Genomic DNA, 18,516 nt, shown 5'->3' with positions numbered 1-18,516 from the left:
GGATAAGGTGAGAGGGCAGGTAAGTGGAATTGACTCTAGAAAACATCAGCCATGATCCTAATGAATGGCAGAGCAGGCTCAAAGAGCCAGAAGTCCTATTCCTGCTCCTAGTTCTTATGCTCTTATGAACAGTACAGCACAGTACAAACCCTTCGGCCTTCGATGTTGTGCTGTCCTTTTATCCTACTCTAAGATCAAATTAACCTACATACCCTTCATTGTACTATCTTTCATGTGCTATCTAAGAGTAGCTTAAATGTCCCGAATATAACTGACTCTACTAAGACCACTGACAATGCATTCCACGCACCCACCACTGTTCGTGTGTAAAGAACCTACCTCTGACATCGCTCCGAAACCATCCTCCAATTACCTTAAAATTAAGCCAGCTCATGATAGACATTTCCACCATGGGAAAATGTCTCTGGCTATCCACTCTATCAATGCCTCGCAACATATTGTACACGTCTATCAAATCACCTCTCATCCTTCTTCTCTCCAATGAGAAAAGCCCTAGCTCCCTCAACCATTCTTCATAAGACATGCCCTCCAAACATGCAGCATCCTGGTAAATCTCCTCTGCACCCTCTTTAAAGCTTCCACTTCTTTCCGATAATGAGGCGACCAGAACTGAACACAATATTCCTAGTGTGGTCTAACCAAGGCTCTATAGAACTGCAGCATAACCTCGCTGCTCTTAAACTCAATTTCTCTGCTAATGAAAGCCAACACACCATGTACCTTCTTGACAACCCTATCAACCTGGGCGGCAACTTTGAGGGATCTATGGACGTTGAGCCCAAGATCCCTCTGTTCCTCCACACTGCCAAGAATCCTGCCTTTAACCCTGTAATCTGCATTCAAAATTAATCCTCCAAAGTGAATGACTTGACACTTTTCCAGGTTGAACTCATCTGCCACTTATCAGCACATTTCTGCATCCTGTCAATGTCTTGTTGCAACTCACAATAGCCCTCCATACTCACCACAACTCCACCAACTTTTGTGTCTTTGGCAAACTTACTAAGCCCCCCTTCCACTTCTTCATCCAAGTCATTTATAAATATCACAAAGAGCAAAGGTTTCAGAACCAATCCCTGCGAACACCACTGGTCACCGACTCCAGGCTGAATACTTTCCATCTACCCTCTGTCTTCTATGGGTCAGCCAATTCTGTGTTCAGAAAAACAGATTTTCCTGTATCCCATACCTCCTTATTTTCTGAATGAGCCTACAATGGGAAACCTTATCAAATGCCTTGCAGAAATCCATATGCACCTCATCCACTGCTCTACTTTGAGGATTTTTGTTACATCCTCAAAGAATTCAATAAGGCTTGTGAGGCATGACCTGCCCCTCACAAAGCCATGCTGACTATCTCTAATCAAACAATACTTTTACAAATAATAATAAGTCCTGTCTCTCAGAATCCTTTCCAATAATTTGCCCACCAACAATGTAAGACTGACTGGTCTGTAACTCCTAGGGTATCTCTATTCCCTTTCTTGAATAAGGGAATAGCATTTGCCACACTCCAATCATCTGGTACTACCCCAGTGTACAGATTAATTTCAGTACCAAAGAGTCTGTTTCCATGCTGTATATTTCTATGACTCTATTTCAACAGAGTTAGTATTTGTGTATTTTAACTATCGTGTATGAATAAATTGTGTTTTGCTTAATGTCAAGTAATTTGACTGATCAAATTGCATCTGGAACACAACACATTAAATTTATCCTTAAAATAAGAATAAGTTATGGTCTGGGCTACCTTGTTAATATAGTTTGAGGGGCTTTGATCTGGTCCAAACAAATTGGAGGCCACTACTGTTACTATACCCACCAGGCAGTCCTTAGGAGCACTGACATGAGGGCCAAACTAGAAAGAAATAGACTAATAAATTCATTATAGCTTTGTCTAACTCTGTTTGCATCACCTATCATCTCAAACCATCAACAATCACACCTCCAGGGTGAAAAAGTGGTAGCTAACAAAAGTTTTAACTCCAGAAACATTGAAGACGTATGATTTTTCGATGTTGTAGGAATAAACCGCATTTTTTAAAAATCAGAGCAACCAGGCAATTTCTTGAAGTTTTGAATAACTTGTTCTGACCTGTTATGACTCACCTTTAAAGCAGCTGAGATGTAAACCCATGTCCATTGTACCACAAGAATCCAAAGTTTACCTTTGTTAGACATTATGACACACCTCCATAACCATCACATCTTATCACTAGATTTGAATACAGACCTCTGGGTCAGAGATAAGCTCACCAGCACTATGGGACAAGAGCCCTCAAACAGGCCTAAGTCTGCTTAGTTTTCAAGATCAGACAAGATCTGTCATTTGCAAATTAGCATAACCATATGACAGTGGAGATATCTTTCAATGCAGATGTCCTTTAATATTTTTTCTTCCAAGTAGAACCAAATTATGCAGAGCATATACAGGATCTTTTACGTTGCTGCACATTTGTATGGCGACACAGCTTCAAAAACAAACATTGGTGCTTAGACGTCTATAAATCGTTGGAGGTCAAGCCCATGTAGGAAGGTTTCATTTATAGAATGAAATGCTGCTCAGAGTGATTGAAAGCAAAATGCATACAGAGCTATTAGAAAGTCTTTGATAATTTTGTAATTAACATCATCCAAATGTATCAATAAGCCTACATAGATAATGAATAGATCAAAAATACCAAATGAATAATAAGTAATAGTGAAACATGAGCATTACCATAATATCACTGAAATAACTCCACACAGGTTGGTATCCCGTCACCAAGTCACCCTTTATTTACATATTAGTAAACAGTGTCTCACACTCATCCAGTTCCATACAGCCAAATCTCACAGCTAACAGAACTTCTGACACTCCTGTTTATATCTGCCAGCCAAGGGCTCCTTGATTAGACCAAAGTAATAGCCCCAATCAGAGAATTCATATTCTATGAGGTCAACCTGGCTGACTTCATTATAATCACTGCAATCATCACATCCTTCACAAATCTGTGAAGAGTTACCCAGAATGCTGTGAATTTCAAGGAGCAATATATACATAAGAATAATGTTCTTATTTCTCCACCATTAAAGATAATACATGGCTTGGAAAAGGTGGACGCTAGGAAATTGTTTCCATTAGGCGAGGAGACTAGGACCCGTGGACACAGCCTTAGAATTAGAGGGGGTAAATTCAGAACAGAAATGCAGAGACATTTCTTCAGCCAGAGAGTGGTGGGCCTGTGGAATTCATTGCCGCAGAGTGCAGTGGAGGCCGGGACGCTAAATGTCTTCAAGGCAGAGACTGATAAATTCTTGATGTCACAAGGAATTAAGGGCTATGGGGAGAATGCGGGTAAGTGGAGTTGAAATGCCCATCAGCCATGATTGAATGGCGGAGTGGACTCGATGGGCTGAATGGCCTTACTTCCACTCATATGTCTTATGGTCTTATAAGGGTTGACACAAGTTTAGCAGAACATGCTTCACTTCAAATTGTGATTTGATGATGTTTTGCAGTCACGTAAACTGCAAAAGCTATATTTTTAAATTTAAAATGCAAATGTATTTTCTTAATGTCAGAAACCTCTTTTGGACCACATGTTGTCTGGGTGACCAACCCAATCCAAGGATGTGGGTTAGCAGTTTAAATGTGTTAAAATGCTGTGATTTTTGCTGTCATTCAGCTGTTGAAACGTAACAGCTGTTACCCTGGATTCCCCAAGTGTTATGGAACTGAGAAGCTTCATCAAAGTGAGGCTTTGGTGGATTTCGGAATTAATTGCCTTCACACCTATTGGATTCAGGTATCTCCCTTCGCAACCTCCAATAGCCCCACACTGTAACCAACCCATGACTTTTCACCAATGCCACCCAGTCCTGAGCCCATAGATTAATCAGGCCCTAATATACACAATTCAACAAGCTCGGATAATTTCACAGCCCCTTAAAGCCTTCAGTACTGTCTACCACTAGCCTTCCTGACTTTTCCTATGCAGCCCAAAATGATTAGCTATGCACCAAATCACTTGCATGGTCCACCACTTTCTGGTGAGTCAGGTAACTAGAGTAGAGTTGAGTACCTTTTATTTGTCATTTCTACCACATACAACTGATACAGATAGAAATGAGACAGTGTTCCTCCAGTACCAAGGGTGCTACATTGACAGCACAAGCTACACAATCATACACAGCATAAAGTGCATAAAAAATGTAAAACATGCAAGTTAAAGTGTAACAGAAGAATGATGACTAATAGACATTTTTCTAGCAGCAATATTAAAGAATTTCAGATGGGAAAGAGTCCAATAATACTGTGTTAGGGAGCCTGATGGCTTGGGGGAAGAAACTATTGCACAGTCTGGCCATGAGAGACTGTATGCTTCAGTATCTTCCATATGGCAGGAGGGAGAAGAGTTTGAGTGAGAGATGTGTGGGTCTTCCATGATGCTCTTAGCCTTTGGGTACAGCATGTGCTGTAAATGCCTGTAATGGAGGGAAGAGAGACCATGATGATCCTTCAACTGTCCTCACTATCCTTTGTAGGGCCTTACGATCCGAGATGGCACAATTCCCAAACCAGGCAGTGATGCAACAGCTCAGGGTACTCTCAATGAACCCTCTGTAGAATGTGGTGAAGATGAGGGAAGTGGATTTTCCTCAACCTACGCAGAAAGTAGAGATGCTGCTGGGCTTTCTTGGCTATGGAGTTGATATTGAGGGTCCAGGTGAGATTCTCTGCCAGGTGTACGCCAAGAAATTTGATGCTCTTCATGATCTCCACGGGTGATCCATCAATGTCCAGATTTCTCTCATGCCCTCCTGAAGACAACAGCCATCTCTATCATCTTGCCCATGTTCAGAGACAGATTGTTGGCTCTGCACCCAATCTGTTAGCTGCTGCACCTCCTCTCTAAAGGCTCTACTCAACATATAAAGTATCAATCAAAATGGCTTTTTTAATGCTGTCCTCCCTCACAATTGCACATAAGCCACAGGATGAATTATCTGCTTACTTCTATAATAGGGCTTGATTTAAAATCTTATTCTCACTTTGTTTCCCACTGATGAATCTGACACCACCCAGAAAATAGCATCAGGCCTGAAGACACCTCAGTAGTACAGGAATGTACGATCAAGAACCAGGAGGTGGCCTACTCGACCATTCAATAAGAACATAAACTGATCCAGTTCTGCTCTTATTTGCATATTAAACCACCTTAGATCTTCGGAAATAGAAAAGATAATCCAAATTTCTCAGAAATATCAAATCGGGTCTATAAATATCAGTTATGTTACTGGACTAGTAATCCAGAAAATGAATATTCTGGAGGTATGAATTCAAATTCCGTACAATAGCTGAGGAATGCTTATATCTGATCAGTAAATGAGAAGAATCATTAATCTTAAATGTTAATCTCTTTAATAATTGCCATCGAACTGCTGGATCGTTATAAAAACCTACTAAAACTTTAATATTGGACTTGGAATTCTTGCAGACTTTATCAAGTCCTGGCATGGCTCACATGTGACTCTAGATCCGTAGCAAAGTGGTTGACTTCTAACTGCTGTCTGAAATGGCTTAATTGGTTATTCAGTTCAAAGGTAATGAGGGATGATCTTTACATGTTGACTTTACTACCGATACTCACAACCCAATAACTAATTAAAAAACACAGTATAGAAGTGAACCAAACTATTGTTACTACATTTGATGGTCAGAAAGATACAAGATACATACTTTTTAAAACTGAATATAAACAGTCATTTTAATAGAGTGCACTCTATTTAGACTCACCGTTTACTTGACTTAATGAGCAAGGATCAGAATCCTCATCATGAGCAACTCCACAATGTGCTGTGACTCTCCAGGAATTCACAAAATTAACCGGACTACCTTCTGTTATTTCCATACTGCTCTTAAAATCATCTGTTGAATCTCCATTGAAATTACCACATAGCCCTGCAAGAAAATATGTGAAGCAGATGAATGGCAATGCCCAGCCTGAAGGACGGTCATTCAAAAATAGCTTTTGCAAACAATCATTTGCATACAAAGTAGCTGAACTGCTTCAAAGTCTTTTCCAATAATTCCTGCAATTTCTGAAAATTCAAAGAAGCATTGAGGATATATTCTAGGTTAGGGACTTCAATCATTATCAAGTGTCTCAATACTACAACTAATGACTGAGCTGAACAAATCAAGAACATAACAACACAAGATACAGGAAGAGTAGACCATGCACCTATCAAGCCTGCTATGCTATTCGATATGATCATGGGTGTCCTTGGGCATCAATACTATTATATCCCTCAATTCCTGAGAGACCAAGTTGGTTTACTGCAGAATTAAACATATTCAACAACAGAGCATCCACAACCTTCAGAATTCCAAAGATTCACAACCCATTGAGTGAAGAAATTTTTCCTCATTTTCAGTCCTAAATGATCAGTATCTTATCCACAGACTATGCCCTCATGTTAATGTTGTTTGTTCAAAATTGTGGAAACTTTGAGTCTTCTATCGCATACAGTGCATATATGTCCTCCCTTAAGTATGGTGTCGAAAACTGCACAATGTATTTCTGATATGACCTTACCAAAGCCATGCAGAACTTTATTCCTTTACACCAAACCCCATGCAATAAGGTCAACTTGTCATTTGCCTTTCTAATTCCTTGCTGTACCTGCATGCTAACTTTCTGAATTCCTTGTATGAAGTCACTTTCAATACCAACATTCACATGTTTTACACAAGTTTTACCTCTTAAAGAAATTTTTCTTTTCTATTTTTCTGACCAAAGCGACTAACTTCTTATTCCACATTATTCTCTTATCTGCCATTTTATTGTCCACTCATTTAATCAGTCTCTATCTCTTTGAAACAATAAAAGCAAAGAATTGGGGATACTGCAAGACAGAAAATGCTGGAGAAACTCAATAGGTCTGGTGACATCTGTGGAGAGAGAAACACATCTATGGAGAGAAAAGTGAATGTTTTGAGTCCTTCAGATGCTGGAAAATGGAGAAACACTATACACTAATATCCATTACAAATCCATGCAATCACATTGTTACCTTAATAACAATGGCTGCAGTGGTTCAAGACAGCAGCTCACTACCACCTTCTCAAAGGCAACTAGTCATGCACAACAGATGCTGGCCCAACCAGTGGCACCCACATATCATGGATTAAAAAAAATCTTACATCATACTTGCTGTAGGAATTCCATTTCATTCTCCCAGATTCTCTAACTCTATTACATTGGTTCTGACTATATCACCTTTCAAAGGGGGTTTCTGACATGTCCTCCTCCCTCCTCAACAGAGGATTGTCCACTCTGAGGTTGATTGGACCCTCAGCTGTATCCCAGCCATTTCCTCCAGTTCTACCATCAACCCTTCACCTCTCTCCTGGAACAATGAAAAAGCTTCCACTATCTTCATTTCCCACCCACCAACCTCAGCATTCAAGGATCATCTTCTGCTATTTCGTCAGCAGGATGTCACCATCAAATACATCTTCTCCCTGCCATCTTTGTTAACATTTCACAGGGGCCGCTCCCTATGTGAAACCCAGGTCCACTCCTTGATCATTCCATACATTTTCTCACCCCTCTGTTGCAATCACAGAAAATGTAACACTTGCCCTTTTACTCCATACTGTCTAAGTCCTCAAACAATTCTAGATGAAGTATAGGTTTATTTGTTCCATTGAGTCTACAGTATTTGCTGCTCACAATATGGTCAAGACAAAATGTAGAGTGGGTGACCACATTGCGGAACACCTGCACTCTGTCTTTACATTGCTTGCAATTTCAAAAAAAACCATCCTATTGTCATGATAACATTTCTGATCGAGGCCTGCTGCAGTGCTTCAGTGAAACTCAACAGAAACTGGAGGAATAGCACCTCATTTTCAGATTAAGCACGTTAAGTCTTCAGCACTCAATATTCAGTATAACAATTTCAGAGCACATACTCTGTCCTCGCTGTTTCCTTTTGCTTTCCATCCACCAGCTCGCCCACAAGGCTGACTTGTTCTCTACTATTCACGTTTACCATTAAAACCTATTTTGCATACATCTTGCACCTATATTCTCTTACTACAATTAGCACTTGTTCTGACTTTTGTGCTCTAGGTACCTCACCATCTGTACCATGCACTCCTCCATCCCTTTACTGGCAGCATAAAATCTATAAAAACTATAATTTTTCATCCCCGTTCAGTTCCCAAAGAGTCTCATTATATTTGAAATGTTAATTTTGTCTCTTTCTCCACAAATGCTGCCCGATTTGCAGACTTCCTCTAGCATTTTTGTTTGTTATTGCATTATTTGCAGTCTGTGTTCTTTGCAAAACTTAGCTTTCCACCTAGCTTTGTATCCTCAGAAAACTTAGATACATGACTTTGTCTCTGTACCTAAGTGATTAATATAAATAACAAGTTCCTTTCAGCATGCCACTAGTCATAATCTGCCAACTTGAAATTGAATTGTTAAGACTCCCTTAATAATAGATTCCAATATTTCTCCAAAGATCGATGTTACAGTCCTCCATCCTTGCAAGGGTGACCTGTACCTGCTTATAACAAACTGGCCCATGTCTGCCAACATGGCCAAAATGGCCAACAAAAACAGCTACACTGGCACCACCCCCCACCTTTTCCTCTGCTACATCGATGACTGTATTGGCGCTGCCTCGTGCTCCCACGAGGAGGTTGAACAGTTCATCCACTTTACTAACACCTTCCACCCCAACCTCAAATTTACCTGGACTGTCTCAGACTCCTCCCTCCCCTTCCTAGACCACTCCATTTCTATCTCGGACGACCAACTCAACACGGACGTATACTATAAACCGACTGACTCCCACAGCTACCTAGAGTCAGAACCCCACTGGTCCTCACCTACCATCCACCGACCTCCATATACAGCGTATCATCTGCCGTAATTTCCGCCACATCCAAACGGACCCCACCACCAGGGATATATTTCCCTCCCGTCCCCTATCAGAGTTCCGAAAAAACCACTCCCTCCGTGATTCCCTCATCAGGTTCACACCCCCCACCAACCCAACCTCCACTCCCGGCACCTTCCCCTGCAACCGCAAGAAATGCAAAACTTGCGCCCACACCTCCCCCCTTACTTCCCTCCCAGGCCCCAAGGGATCCTTCCATATCTTCCACAAATTCACCTGCACCTCCACACACATCATTTACTGCATCCGCTGCACCCGATGTGGGGAGACAGGCCGCCTACTTGCTGAACGTTTCAGAGAACAACTCTGGGACACCCGCACCAACCAACCAACCAAACCACCCCGTGGCTCAACACTTCAACTCCCCCTCCCACTCCACCAAGGACATGCAGGTCCTTGGACTCCTCCATCGCCAGACCATAGCAACACGAGGAAGAGCGCCTCATCTTCCGCCTAAGAACCCTCCAACCACAAGGGATGAACTCAGACTTCTCCAGTTTCCTCATTTTCCCTCCCCTCACCTTATCTCAGTCCCAACCCTCGAACTCAGCACCATCTTCCTAACCTGCAATCTTCTTCCTGACCTCTCTGCCCCCACACCCACTCCAGCCTATCACCCTCACCTTAACCTCCTTCCACGTATCGCATTTCCAACACCCCTCCATCAAGTCCCTCCTCCCTACCTTTTATCTTAGCCTGCTTGGCACACTTTCCTCATTCCTGAAGAAGGGTTCATGCCCGAAACATCGATTCTCCTGCTCCTTGGATGCTGCCTGACCTGCTGTGCTTTTCCAGCAACACATTTTCAACAAAAACAATAGCCTGGCATAACATTAAAACACAAGATGGCTGAAAGAAGACTAACAGTCTGTCCCAGCTTTTATGTAAAAGAAAATAATGGTACCTTCAAACAAACCTAGTCCAAAGCCAATAAAAGGGTCTTGAGCAGCAACCATCATAGACAGATATGACAAAAATATGTCTTCTGAGACAAACAAGCAAATATTCTCAGCTCACTAGTGAAAGTGGGATTATGCCACTAAGTGAATAAAACACCAGTGACAAGATAATAGCATTCTAAACTCCCTAACTAGCTATCCGAACAAAAGTTATCCATTTCATAGCAAGTAGTTATTTCTTAATTACTCTTCAACATAAATATAGATGCATATAACCAAAACATTTATGCTTATGTGTGAAAGTTAATTAGCTTGAGGAAGTACGCTCATTCACCCTGGACAAAATAGATTGTTCACAGCCATTAATTACAGAGTACTAAGAGTAGGAGTAGCTATATCTAACCTTAACTAACTTCAGAAGAGATCACTATTACAAACGTTATAGCAATTAGTTACAATTAAATAGAATACAGTGAATAACAGAATTCAAGCTGTGCGTACAAGATAAGCTAGCCTGAAACAGATCTAAAGGTATACAGCCAGTGACTTTGGATAAGTGAATAAATAGGATACAGAGAAAGATACCAAGGACTAGAGATGAAAATGGCTGGTAGACACCATGAAGTAATAGGAAGCCGAGGCTGGCGAAGCAGGTGCCCATCACTGGTAAGATGTTTTACTGGATTGGGTGTATGTATTAGGAAGGAAGGGTAGTAGTCACATTGTATGTAATTGCTGTAATACAGAAATGTATAAAGATACAACGTTTTACTGTACGAGAGTGAGTGTGTCATTGATCTATCTTCCGATCTGAGGGATTAAGGGAAAAATTGCTTTCTCATGTTGAAGTCAGATTCAGGGAAGATCCTTTAGCTTTATTCCTACTTTAACTGGTTTCTGCATGAATAAACTTTCACTTGCTCGAGTTCTGCCTGTCTCCTGAGTCTTCATTCCCTGTCAAGGGAAAAATGCTCTGACAAGTTGCTTTATATTTACCAACTCTTAATCTGATGGGACCATTCTTGAATCTCAGGAATTTAGAAAAAAGTCATAGCTAGCACATTCATGAACTCTGCAACTATCTCTTTTTGAACCCATGGATGTAGATCATTAGGCCCAAGGGATTCTGTCCGATTTTAGTCCCTTGAGTTTGTCCAATACTTTTTCCACATAAATTATCCTAATTTCTGAATTCCTCCACAACCCTTAGATGAGCTTCTATTTTTGGTATGCAACCATTGTCTTCTACAGTGAAAACAGACACAAAAGATTTCCTCACTCCCTGTGATAGGAAGTCTCTGCTGCTAAGAGACTAATGCTAATTCCAACTACTGTTTTTTTTACAGTAATAGTCCTTTTATAATTATTTATAATAGTCCTTCCCCACAAATGTAATATGTCATGCTTTACTGCTACTTTGCCATTCTGTCTGTCATTCTGAAATATTGTGCACCCTGAAATATTTATTTTCCAGCCTTAAACACTAAGCTAGCACACCTCTCTAATGATAATTAACATAAACCATTTATCTCTATCTATGCCACCGGTGTTCATCTACCTTATTGCAGATACTTTGTACATTCTGATAAAAAAAACTAGTAATTTTGGTGTTTTAACTTTTATTCCCTGCAATCACCTGACAAACCATTTATGTTAAACTTGCTGTTTTCGCTTGTCTCACTTTGGTTGTCTTTACCCATATCATTACTCTGTTCCTTTGCCACAACTTATTCCGGCTCCTATTTTCTGTTTCTAATTCAATCTTTGTATTTCTAACCCTGTGAACATCTGCCCATTTTTACATAGATCATGAAATAATGTCATTCTGCATTTAAACGTTATCCACAAACAGTGCTAAAAGTAGACAAGTAAGCTCCAGAAGTTTGTGATTTGAATTAATCCTCAATTCCAAAACAGGGAATTTTGCCTGTTAATGAGTCATCTCTTTGAAGCATTGTCATGGAGTCATCTAATACAAGTCAGTATGGTCTTGCTTTGTCTGTTACTTCAATAGAGGTATTAATTAACTTAAAGCTGATACACTATATTTCAAGAAAAAATAAGGACATTTCATACAGATCTATTTGTAAATCAATATCAGAGTATGATTTCACCATCATGCCTTTACATGAAGCAAATTTCTGCCAGAGTTGAAAAGATTTACTAGCTACTGTATTGCACAAGCAAACTTTCGATTAATTATACTTTAATCTCTGGCAGAAATTTGATACTATTCCTTAATTAAGAATAAATCAAAATTTTATAAAGAAGATAAGTAAAAATATAGCAAAAAAAATTTCAATCCAATATCATAGTATTGAATAAACACTGCTGTTAGAGAAAGAAAATCACCATTCCCACACTTTGTAACATCTCCTATTACATTCATTAATATATTAAATTACATGCTTAAATGCTTACCACTGGTACTGCCATAAAACATCACTCCAACTGTGATATACACCTGGAAAACTTCAATAACCTTTACAAGTATGTCCAGGCCAAAGTTGGTATTCATTTGAATGTAATTGGAAGAGCGTCTGTAGATTTTGACATTGCCTAAAAATATCAAAATAGGTATGTAAGTAATAAATATGCCTATAGGTTCCTGAACCACAGTTCAAGTATGACCTGAAATTTGATGAGTCTGTTTTTTCTAAGATTTAACTGATATTTGATGGTAAGCTGTGCCTAAGTGTTCTGGTAGTTTGTCAAGTTTAATGACACAGTATCCACTTAACAAACTACAGGAAACTCGGATACAAATTATGATTGTTTATTCAAGTGAACCCAATGAGAGTCAGCCTTATAAGTCAAAACTAATCTGTGGAATGCATCACAGATTTCTAGCTTTTATACACAACAGGTCAAGTACCATATGTTGATCAGGTGTCTTGTTGGTTGTATACTCTTTCTTACAAACATATAACAGGCAATGTATGTACTTACCCAGGGTCTTCCTTATCGAAGACTGTGTGACCTAGCTATCCACAATCCTTATGCTCTTTCTGTACATCTTGATATTTCAGTTCTGACTTTTTAACCAAATCACTTCTAACTGAAACTGCTTAACTCTTATTCAACCCTTTCAGTGGATAAACAAGAACCAATAGATGTAATGTACTTCGATTTCAAAAAGGCATTTGATAAACTGGATGTAAAAGATTCCTGCACAAGACACAAACTCACGGTGGAGGTGACGTATTAGCATAGGTAGACAATTATCTAACAAACAGGAAACAAGATTGTGATAAGTGGCTCAGTTCCAAGTTTGCAAACAAACCAATGAAGTGCCAGAGGGATCACTGCAGGGCACTCATTATTAATGATCTATATTAATGACTATGTTAAAGGGATAATGTTTTTAGTAGCTAAATTTGCGACTGATGCAAATATAGAAGAATCCCTAACAGAATACATGTAAGTAAGTGGACCAAAACTGATTTGGCAATGCCGGTATTGGACTGGGGTGTACAAAGCTAAAAATCACACAACACACGTTATAGTCCAACAGGTTTATTTGGAAGCACTAACTTTCGGAGTGCTGCTCCTTCATCAGGTGGTTGTGGAGTATAAGTACATAAGACACAGAATTTATAGCTGTTCTAATCTAAAATACGCTTTTTTAGATTAGAATTAGTCTGACCATTATGGCACAGTCTCACACAGGGCACATCACAACTCAAATGCATTATCTGGGCCAACATGACACCAATTGCTAAAGTTCACTTGAAAATGTAACTTTTAAAAATTTCTGCGACTTACATATGAAAGAACTGAAACCACATGTTCATTTTAAAAGATGAGAGATTTAACAAACATTCCAGGCCTTTTTCAATATATAATTTCAGTCACATCACACTGTAAACTTTTGCTATAAATTCTGTGTCTTACGATCTTATACTTCACAACCTCCTGATAAAGGTAAAAATCACACAACACCAGGTTATATTGGTTTAATTGGAAGCACACTAGCTTTCGGAGCGACGCTCCTTCATCAGGTGATTGTGGAGGGCTCGATCGTAACACAGAATTTATAGCAAAAATTTGCAGTCTGATGTAACTGAAATTATACATTGAAGAATTGATTGTCTGTTAAGCCTTTCATCTGTTAGAATACAGTGATAGTTTCACAAAGACCTGATGAAGGAGCATCGTTCCGAAAGCTAGTGCGCTTCCAATTAAACCTGTTGGACTATAACCTGGTGTTGTGTGATTTTTAACTTTGTACACCCCAGTCCAACACCGGCATCTCCGAATCCTGATAAAGGAGCAGCGTTCCAAAAGCTAGTGCTTCCAAATAAACCTGTTGGACTATAACCTGGTATTGTGTGACTTTTAACCTTGGACCAAAACGAGCAGACTGTCAGGCGAGAAAAAATTAGATTGCATTCTTTGGCAGGAAGAATGTTAACACGTTATGTGACGACAATCACAAAAACATTAGCATGTCGGTGCTGCAAAATAAAGCAGGGAAATTAAATGTAGTCTTTCACTCCAAATGGAATGAGATACTAAAGGAAGTTGTCTTGTTATGAAAAGGACATTGGTGAGAATGCAACTGTACACATTTCTAATATTATTATTTATGGAAGAGTATGTCTGCATTTGAAGAAGAATAGAAGAAGAACAGTAGAACAGGTGAATAGAACAGTGTAGAAACAGGCTCTCCGGCCCAACAAGTCCACACCGACCGTCCAAAGAGTAACCCACCCAGACCCATTCCCCTACCCTATATTTACCCCTGACCTAGGCATCCCTGAACACTATGGGCAATTTAGCATGACCAATCCACCTAACCTGCACATCTTTGAACTGTTGGAGCAAACTGAAGCACCCTGTGGAAACCCAAGCAGACACACGAAGAGTGTGCAAACTCCATACAGACAGTTGCCCGAGATGGAATCGAACCCGGGTCCATGGCCCTGTGAGGCAGTAGTGCCACTTACTGTTCAAATGAAAGAGTTGAGCAGGTGAGGCCGATACTCACTGGAGTTTAGATGAATGGACACTAGAAGAAAGCATACTCTCATGGAGTTGTCACCCATTTAACACAGATATAAGGAGGAATTTCTTCTTTCCAATCATTTGTGGTGTCTGAAATTCAGCTCATCAAAGAAGAGTAAAGACTAGGCCACCAAATACATCGTGAGCTGAGTTCGATAGATTTTTGATCAACCATGGAGTGATGAGATATAGAGAAATTAGGAAAATGAATCAATCAGATGAGCCATGAACTTACTGAATAGCAAAGCAAGCTTAATGGGCCAAATGATGTACTGCTGCACATATTTCTTCTGGTCTTATTGCCATAAAATGGCACTTGGCATATAATTTGGAAATGTGAGACATTGGCAATAAGAAAAGAGGTGCAGAACTATGGTTTAGAAGGTGTGAAAGTTCTAAATGGTGAAGTTCAGAGTTACTTATATATACTCATACAAGGAACAGAAAAAAATACAACACAGGTACAGCAAGCAATTTGGAAGACAAAATTACACTTTGGCTTTTACAGCATTGACATACATGGATAAAGAAGATTTGCTGGAATTATTCAGGGATTTTGGGATCATATTTGAGTACTCTGCACGATTTTGTCTCCGTCAAAGATTGATATGCTTGCATTGCAGGTAGAAAAACAAAAGATCAATGGATTGAATCCTAAGATGAGAGATTTGTGCTATGATAGAAGTCTGAATGTATGCTCCCAACCGAAGGTCTCTGAGTTTTGAAGAACATGAATCAGGTGGTTGGGTTTGTATTGGCTTACACCCAGGTGTACATCATCACAGGATCAGCTTCCATGTGATGCAGCATCATAAGGTCTGACCTTTCATTTAATCGGGTGGATGCTTATGCCAATGATATAAGCTAGAACAGTAAGATGTGTTGAAATAAAGTTCATGAATTATATGCTTTAGTACACTCATGAAATGTTTTGCACTAATCTAACAATAACAATAGCAAGAATATAACAGCAGTGATCCTAAGAAACATACAAGATTCTAAAGAGGCTTGGCAGGTTAAATATAGGGAAGCTTATTCTCTTGGCTGAGGAATCTAGACAAAGAGAGCATAAGTCTTAGGATAAGGAGTTAAGAATTATTATTTCCACCAAAGCATTATGACCTTTGGAATTTTCTACCTCAGGGAATATGATCCTCAAATATGATACCTCAAATATGATCCCAAAATCCCTGAATAATTCCAGCAAATCTTCTTTATCCATGTATGTCAATGCTGTAAAAGCCCTCTATCAGAGATAGAGGGTTTTTTTTGCCTCCCTGGCAATCAAGGAATACCAAAAGTGGATAGGGAAGTGCAAGTAATCCAAAAGGTCAGCCAAAAGCAATGGAGCAGTCTCAAGGAAGGCCATTCTTTCTACTCCAACTCCTATTTTTCATGTTCTTGTTCATATCATGACATACTAGCTAGGTTAACATCTATTGCCCACGCCAAATTGCCCTAGAGAAGGTGGTGATGTGCTGTCTCCATGAACCTCGGCGGCTCTTTGATATAGGGACACCAACTATCCTTTGAGGAAGCAAGTTCCAAAATTGCGATAGCAACAGTGAAGCAAAAGTAGTATAGTTCAAAGTCAAGGTGACATATGACTTACGAGGGAAAGTTGCAAGTGGTAGTGTCCATGGGTTAGGAAGATGTTGTCAGAGAAGCCTTGGTAAGTTACTACAGTGCAATTTGTAGATGGCAAATGCTTCTTTGCATTAATCTTGAAGGAAGAGAATGCTGATGTGGTATATGGGTGTCAGTCAATGAGATACTTTGCCTTGGATGGTTTTAAGCTTCTTGTAAGTTGGTGGAGCTGCACTGTGAAATAATTTCACGAAGGCCGGTATCCCGTCACCAAGTCAACCTTTGCTTACACGTACATTGTACAAGACACTGACCCAACTAGCACAGAGCTTGCTCCTAGAGTGAGCAGAACCCCTGATACTCCTGTTTATATATATCAGCTAGGGCTCCCTGAATGGACCAGATTAACAGCCCCAACCAGGGAATAATATTCTATGAGATCTACCTGGCTGACCTCGTTCCAATCACTACACACTCTAACAGGCAAGTTGGGATGTGCTGCATCACAGTCCTGACATGTGCCTTACAGAGGATTGACTAGAATTGAGGAGAAGCTTGCTCATAAGAAAGACAGAAAATACAAATGTGTGAATGACCCAGATTTGCAAATTGTATACGGAGCCTTGTATTTCAAAAGGTATATTAGCAAAAAGTCCCTGGGAGACAAATCATTTTTCTTCTTACCTGCCCGAAATGGTAAATCTTTCTGTTGATTATTTACTTCTATTTTCCCATCCATTGAAAAAACGATTTTCATCTGTGAAATTCAAAAAATATTTAGCTAAATTCAAGCAATTGTATTCATTAGTTTAAGGCAAGAGCGTTGCATGATTTGGTAAAGAAATACAAAATCAAACTATATGCTTAAATAACAGCATAACAGGATTGGGGTAGGATATTCAGTGTCAAAAGAAAAGGAAATTGGATGTTGTTTAAAATGGACTTTAATTCAGTATTGCCAACTTGCTATTACTATACAAGATCAAATTCAAAAAACCAAAAGATTGCAGTTGCTGGAAATCAGAAACAAAAACTGAAATTGCTGTGAAAACGCAATATCTGGCAGCATGTTGGGACTTTATTACATAACTGTGTAGTTTAATTGTATTGCAGGGAAGATGCTAACAGCATGGAGTCCAGTCTCTGTATCTCTCACAACTGATTAACTTCCACCTCTGTAATCTTTTGAACTGGTCCTTAATAACCCCAGCTTGTCCTGAATGACCAACTGAAACCCTTGCAAAAACCTGTCCTCTACTGCTGGGCAGAGTTAAATGTTGCCACCTAGGAACTTTCAAACTGACTGATACATGAAAGTATTTTTTTTTGATATTTACAGCAAGAGACATGTAACAAAGGCGCGGTAGTAGTTTGGTGCACCGACCTTTACACCGCAGAGGCTAAACGCCAACTGCAGACACCTCCTCCTACTGCACCCTTGACCATGACCCCACCTCCCACCACCAAACCATCATCTCCCAGACCATCCATAACCTCATCACCTCAGGGGATTTCTCTTCCACCGCCTCCAACCTCATAGTCCCACAACCTCGCACCGCCCGTTTCTACCTCCTGCCCAAAATCCACAAAACTGACTGCCCCGGCCGACCCATTGTCTCAGCCTGTTCCTGCCCCACCGAACTCATCTCTGCATACCTCGACACGGTCCTGTCCCCCTTAGTCCAAGAACTCCCCACCAACGTTCAGGACACCACCCACGCCCTCCACCTCCTCCATGGTTTTCGCTTCCCCGGTCCCCAACGCTTTATCTTCACCATGCTCTTCCAATCCCTGTACACCTCCATCCCCCATCACGAAGGACTCAAAGCCCTCCGTTTGTTCCTTTCCCGCCATACCAACCAGAACCCTTCCACTGACACCCTCCTTCGACTGACTGAACTGGTCCTCACTCTGAACAACTTCTCTTTCCAATCCTCCCACTTCCTCCAAACCAAAGGAGTAGCCATGGGCATCCACATGGGCCCCAGCTATGCCTGCCTCTTCGTTGGATAAGTCCCACGAGGAGGTTGAACAGTTCATC

The 18,516-nt window shown here is 40.2% G+C and overlaps 1 protein-coding gene across 1 annotated transcript in view; it reads right to left on the bottom strand.

Annotated features, from left to right (window-relative positions):
* The window catches only part of LOC122558127 (mucin-6-like), a 187,827-nt gene that overhangs the window by 8,716 nt on the left and 160,595 nt on the right, over nt 1-18,516 (bottom strand). The window contains exons 13-15 of the mRNA XM_043706446.1: nt 17,160-17,232; nt 12,303-12,440; nt 5,801-5,965 (exon numbers count right to left, since the gene is read on the bottom strand). Of these exons, the coding sequence (XP_043562381.1) occupies nt 5,801-5,965; nt 12,303-12,440; nt 17,160-17,232 (376 nt within the window). The remainder of the gene's footprint in view (nt 1-5,800; nt 5,966-12,302; nt 12,441-17,159; nt 17,233-18,516) is intronic.

The sequence above is a fragment of the Chiloscyllium plagiosum genome, chromosome 16, assembly GCF_004010195.1.
Source record: "Chiloscyllium plagiosum isolate BGI_BamShark_2017 chromosome 16, ASM401019v2, whole genome shotgun sequence".
In the NCBI taxonomy this organism is placed as follows: Eukaryota; Metazoa; Chordata; class Chondrichthyes; order Orectolobiformes; family Hemiscylliidae; genus Chiloscyllium; species Chiloscyllium plagiosum.
The sequence above is the reverse complement of the archived record's forward strand: the minus strand, read 5'-3'. Positions and strand labels throughout refer to the sequence as shown.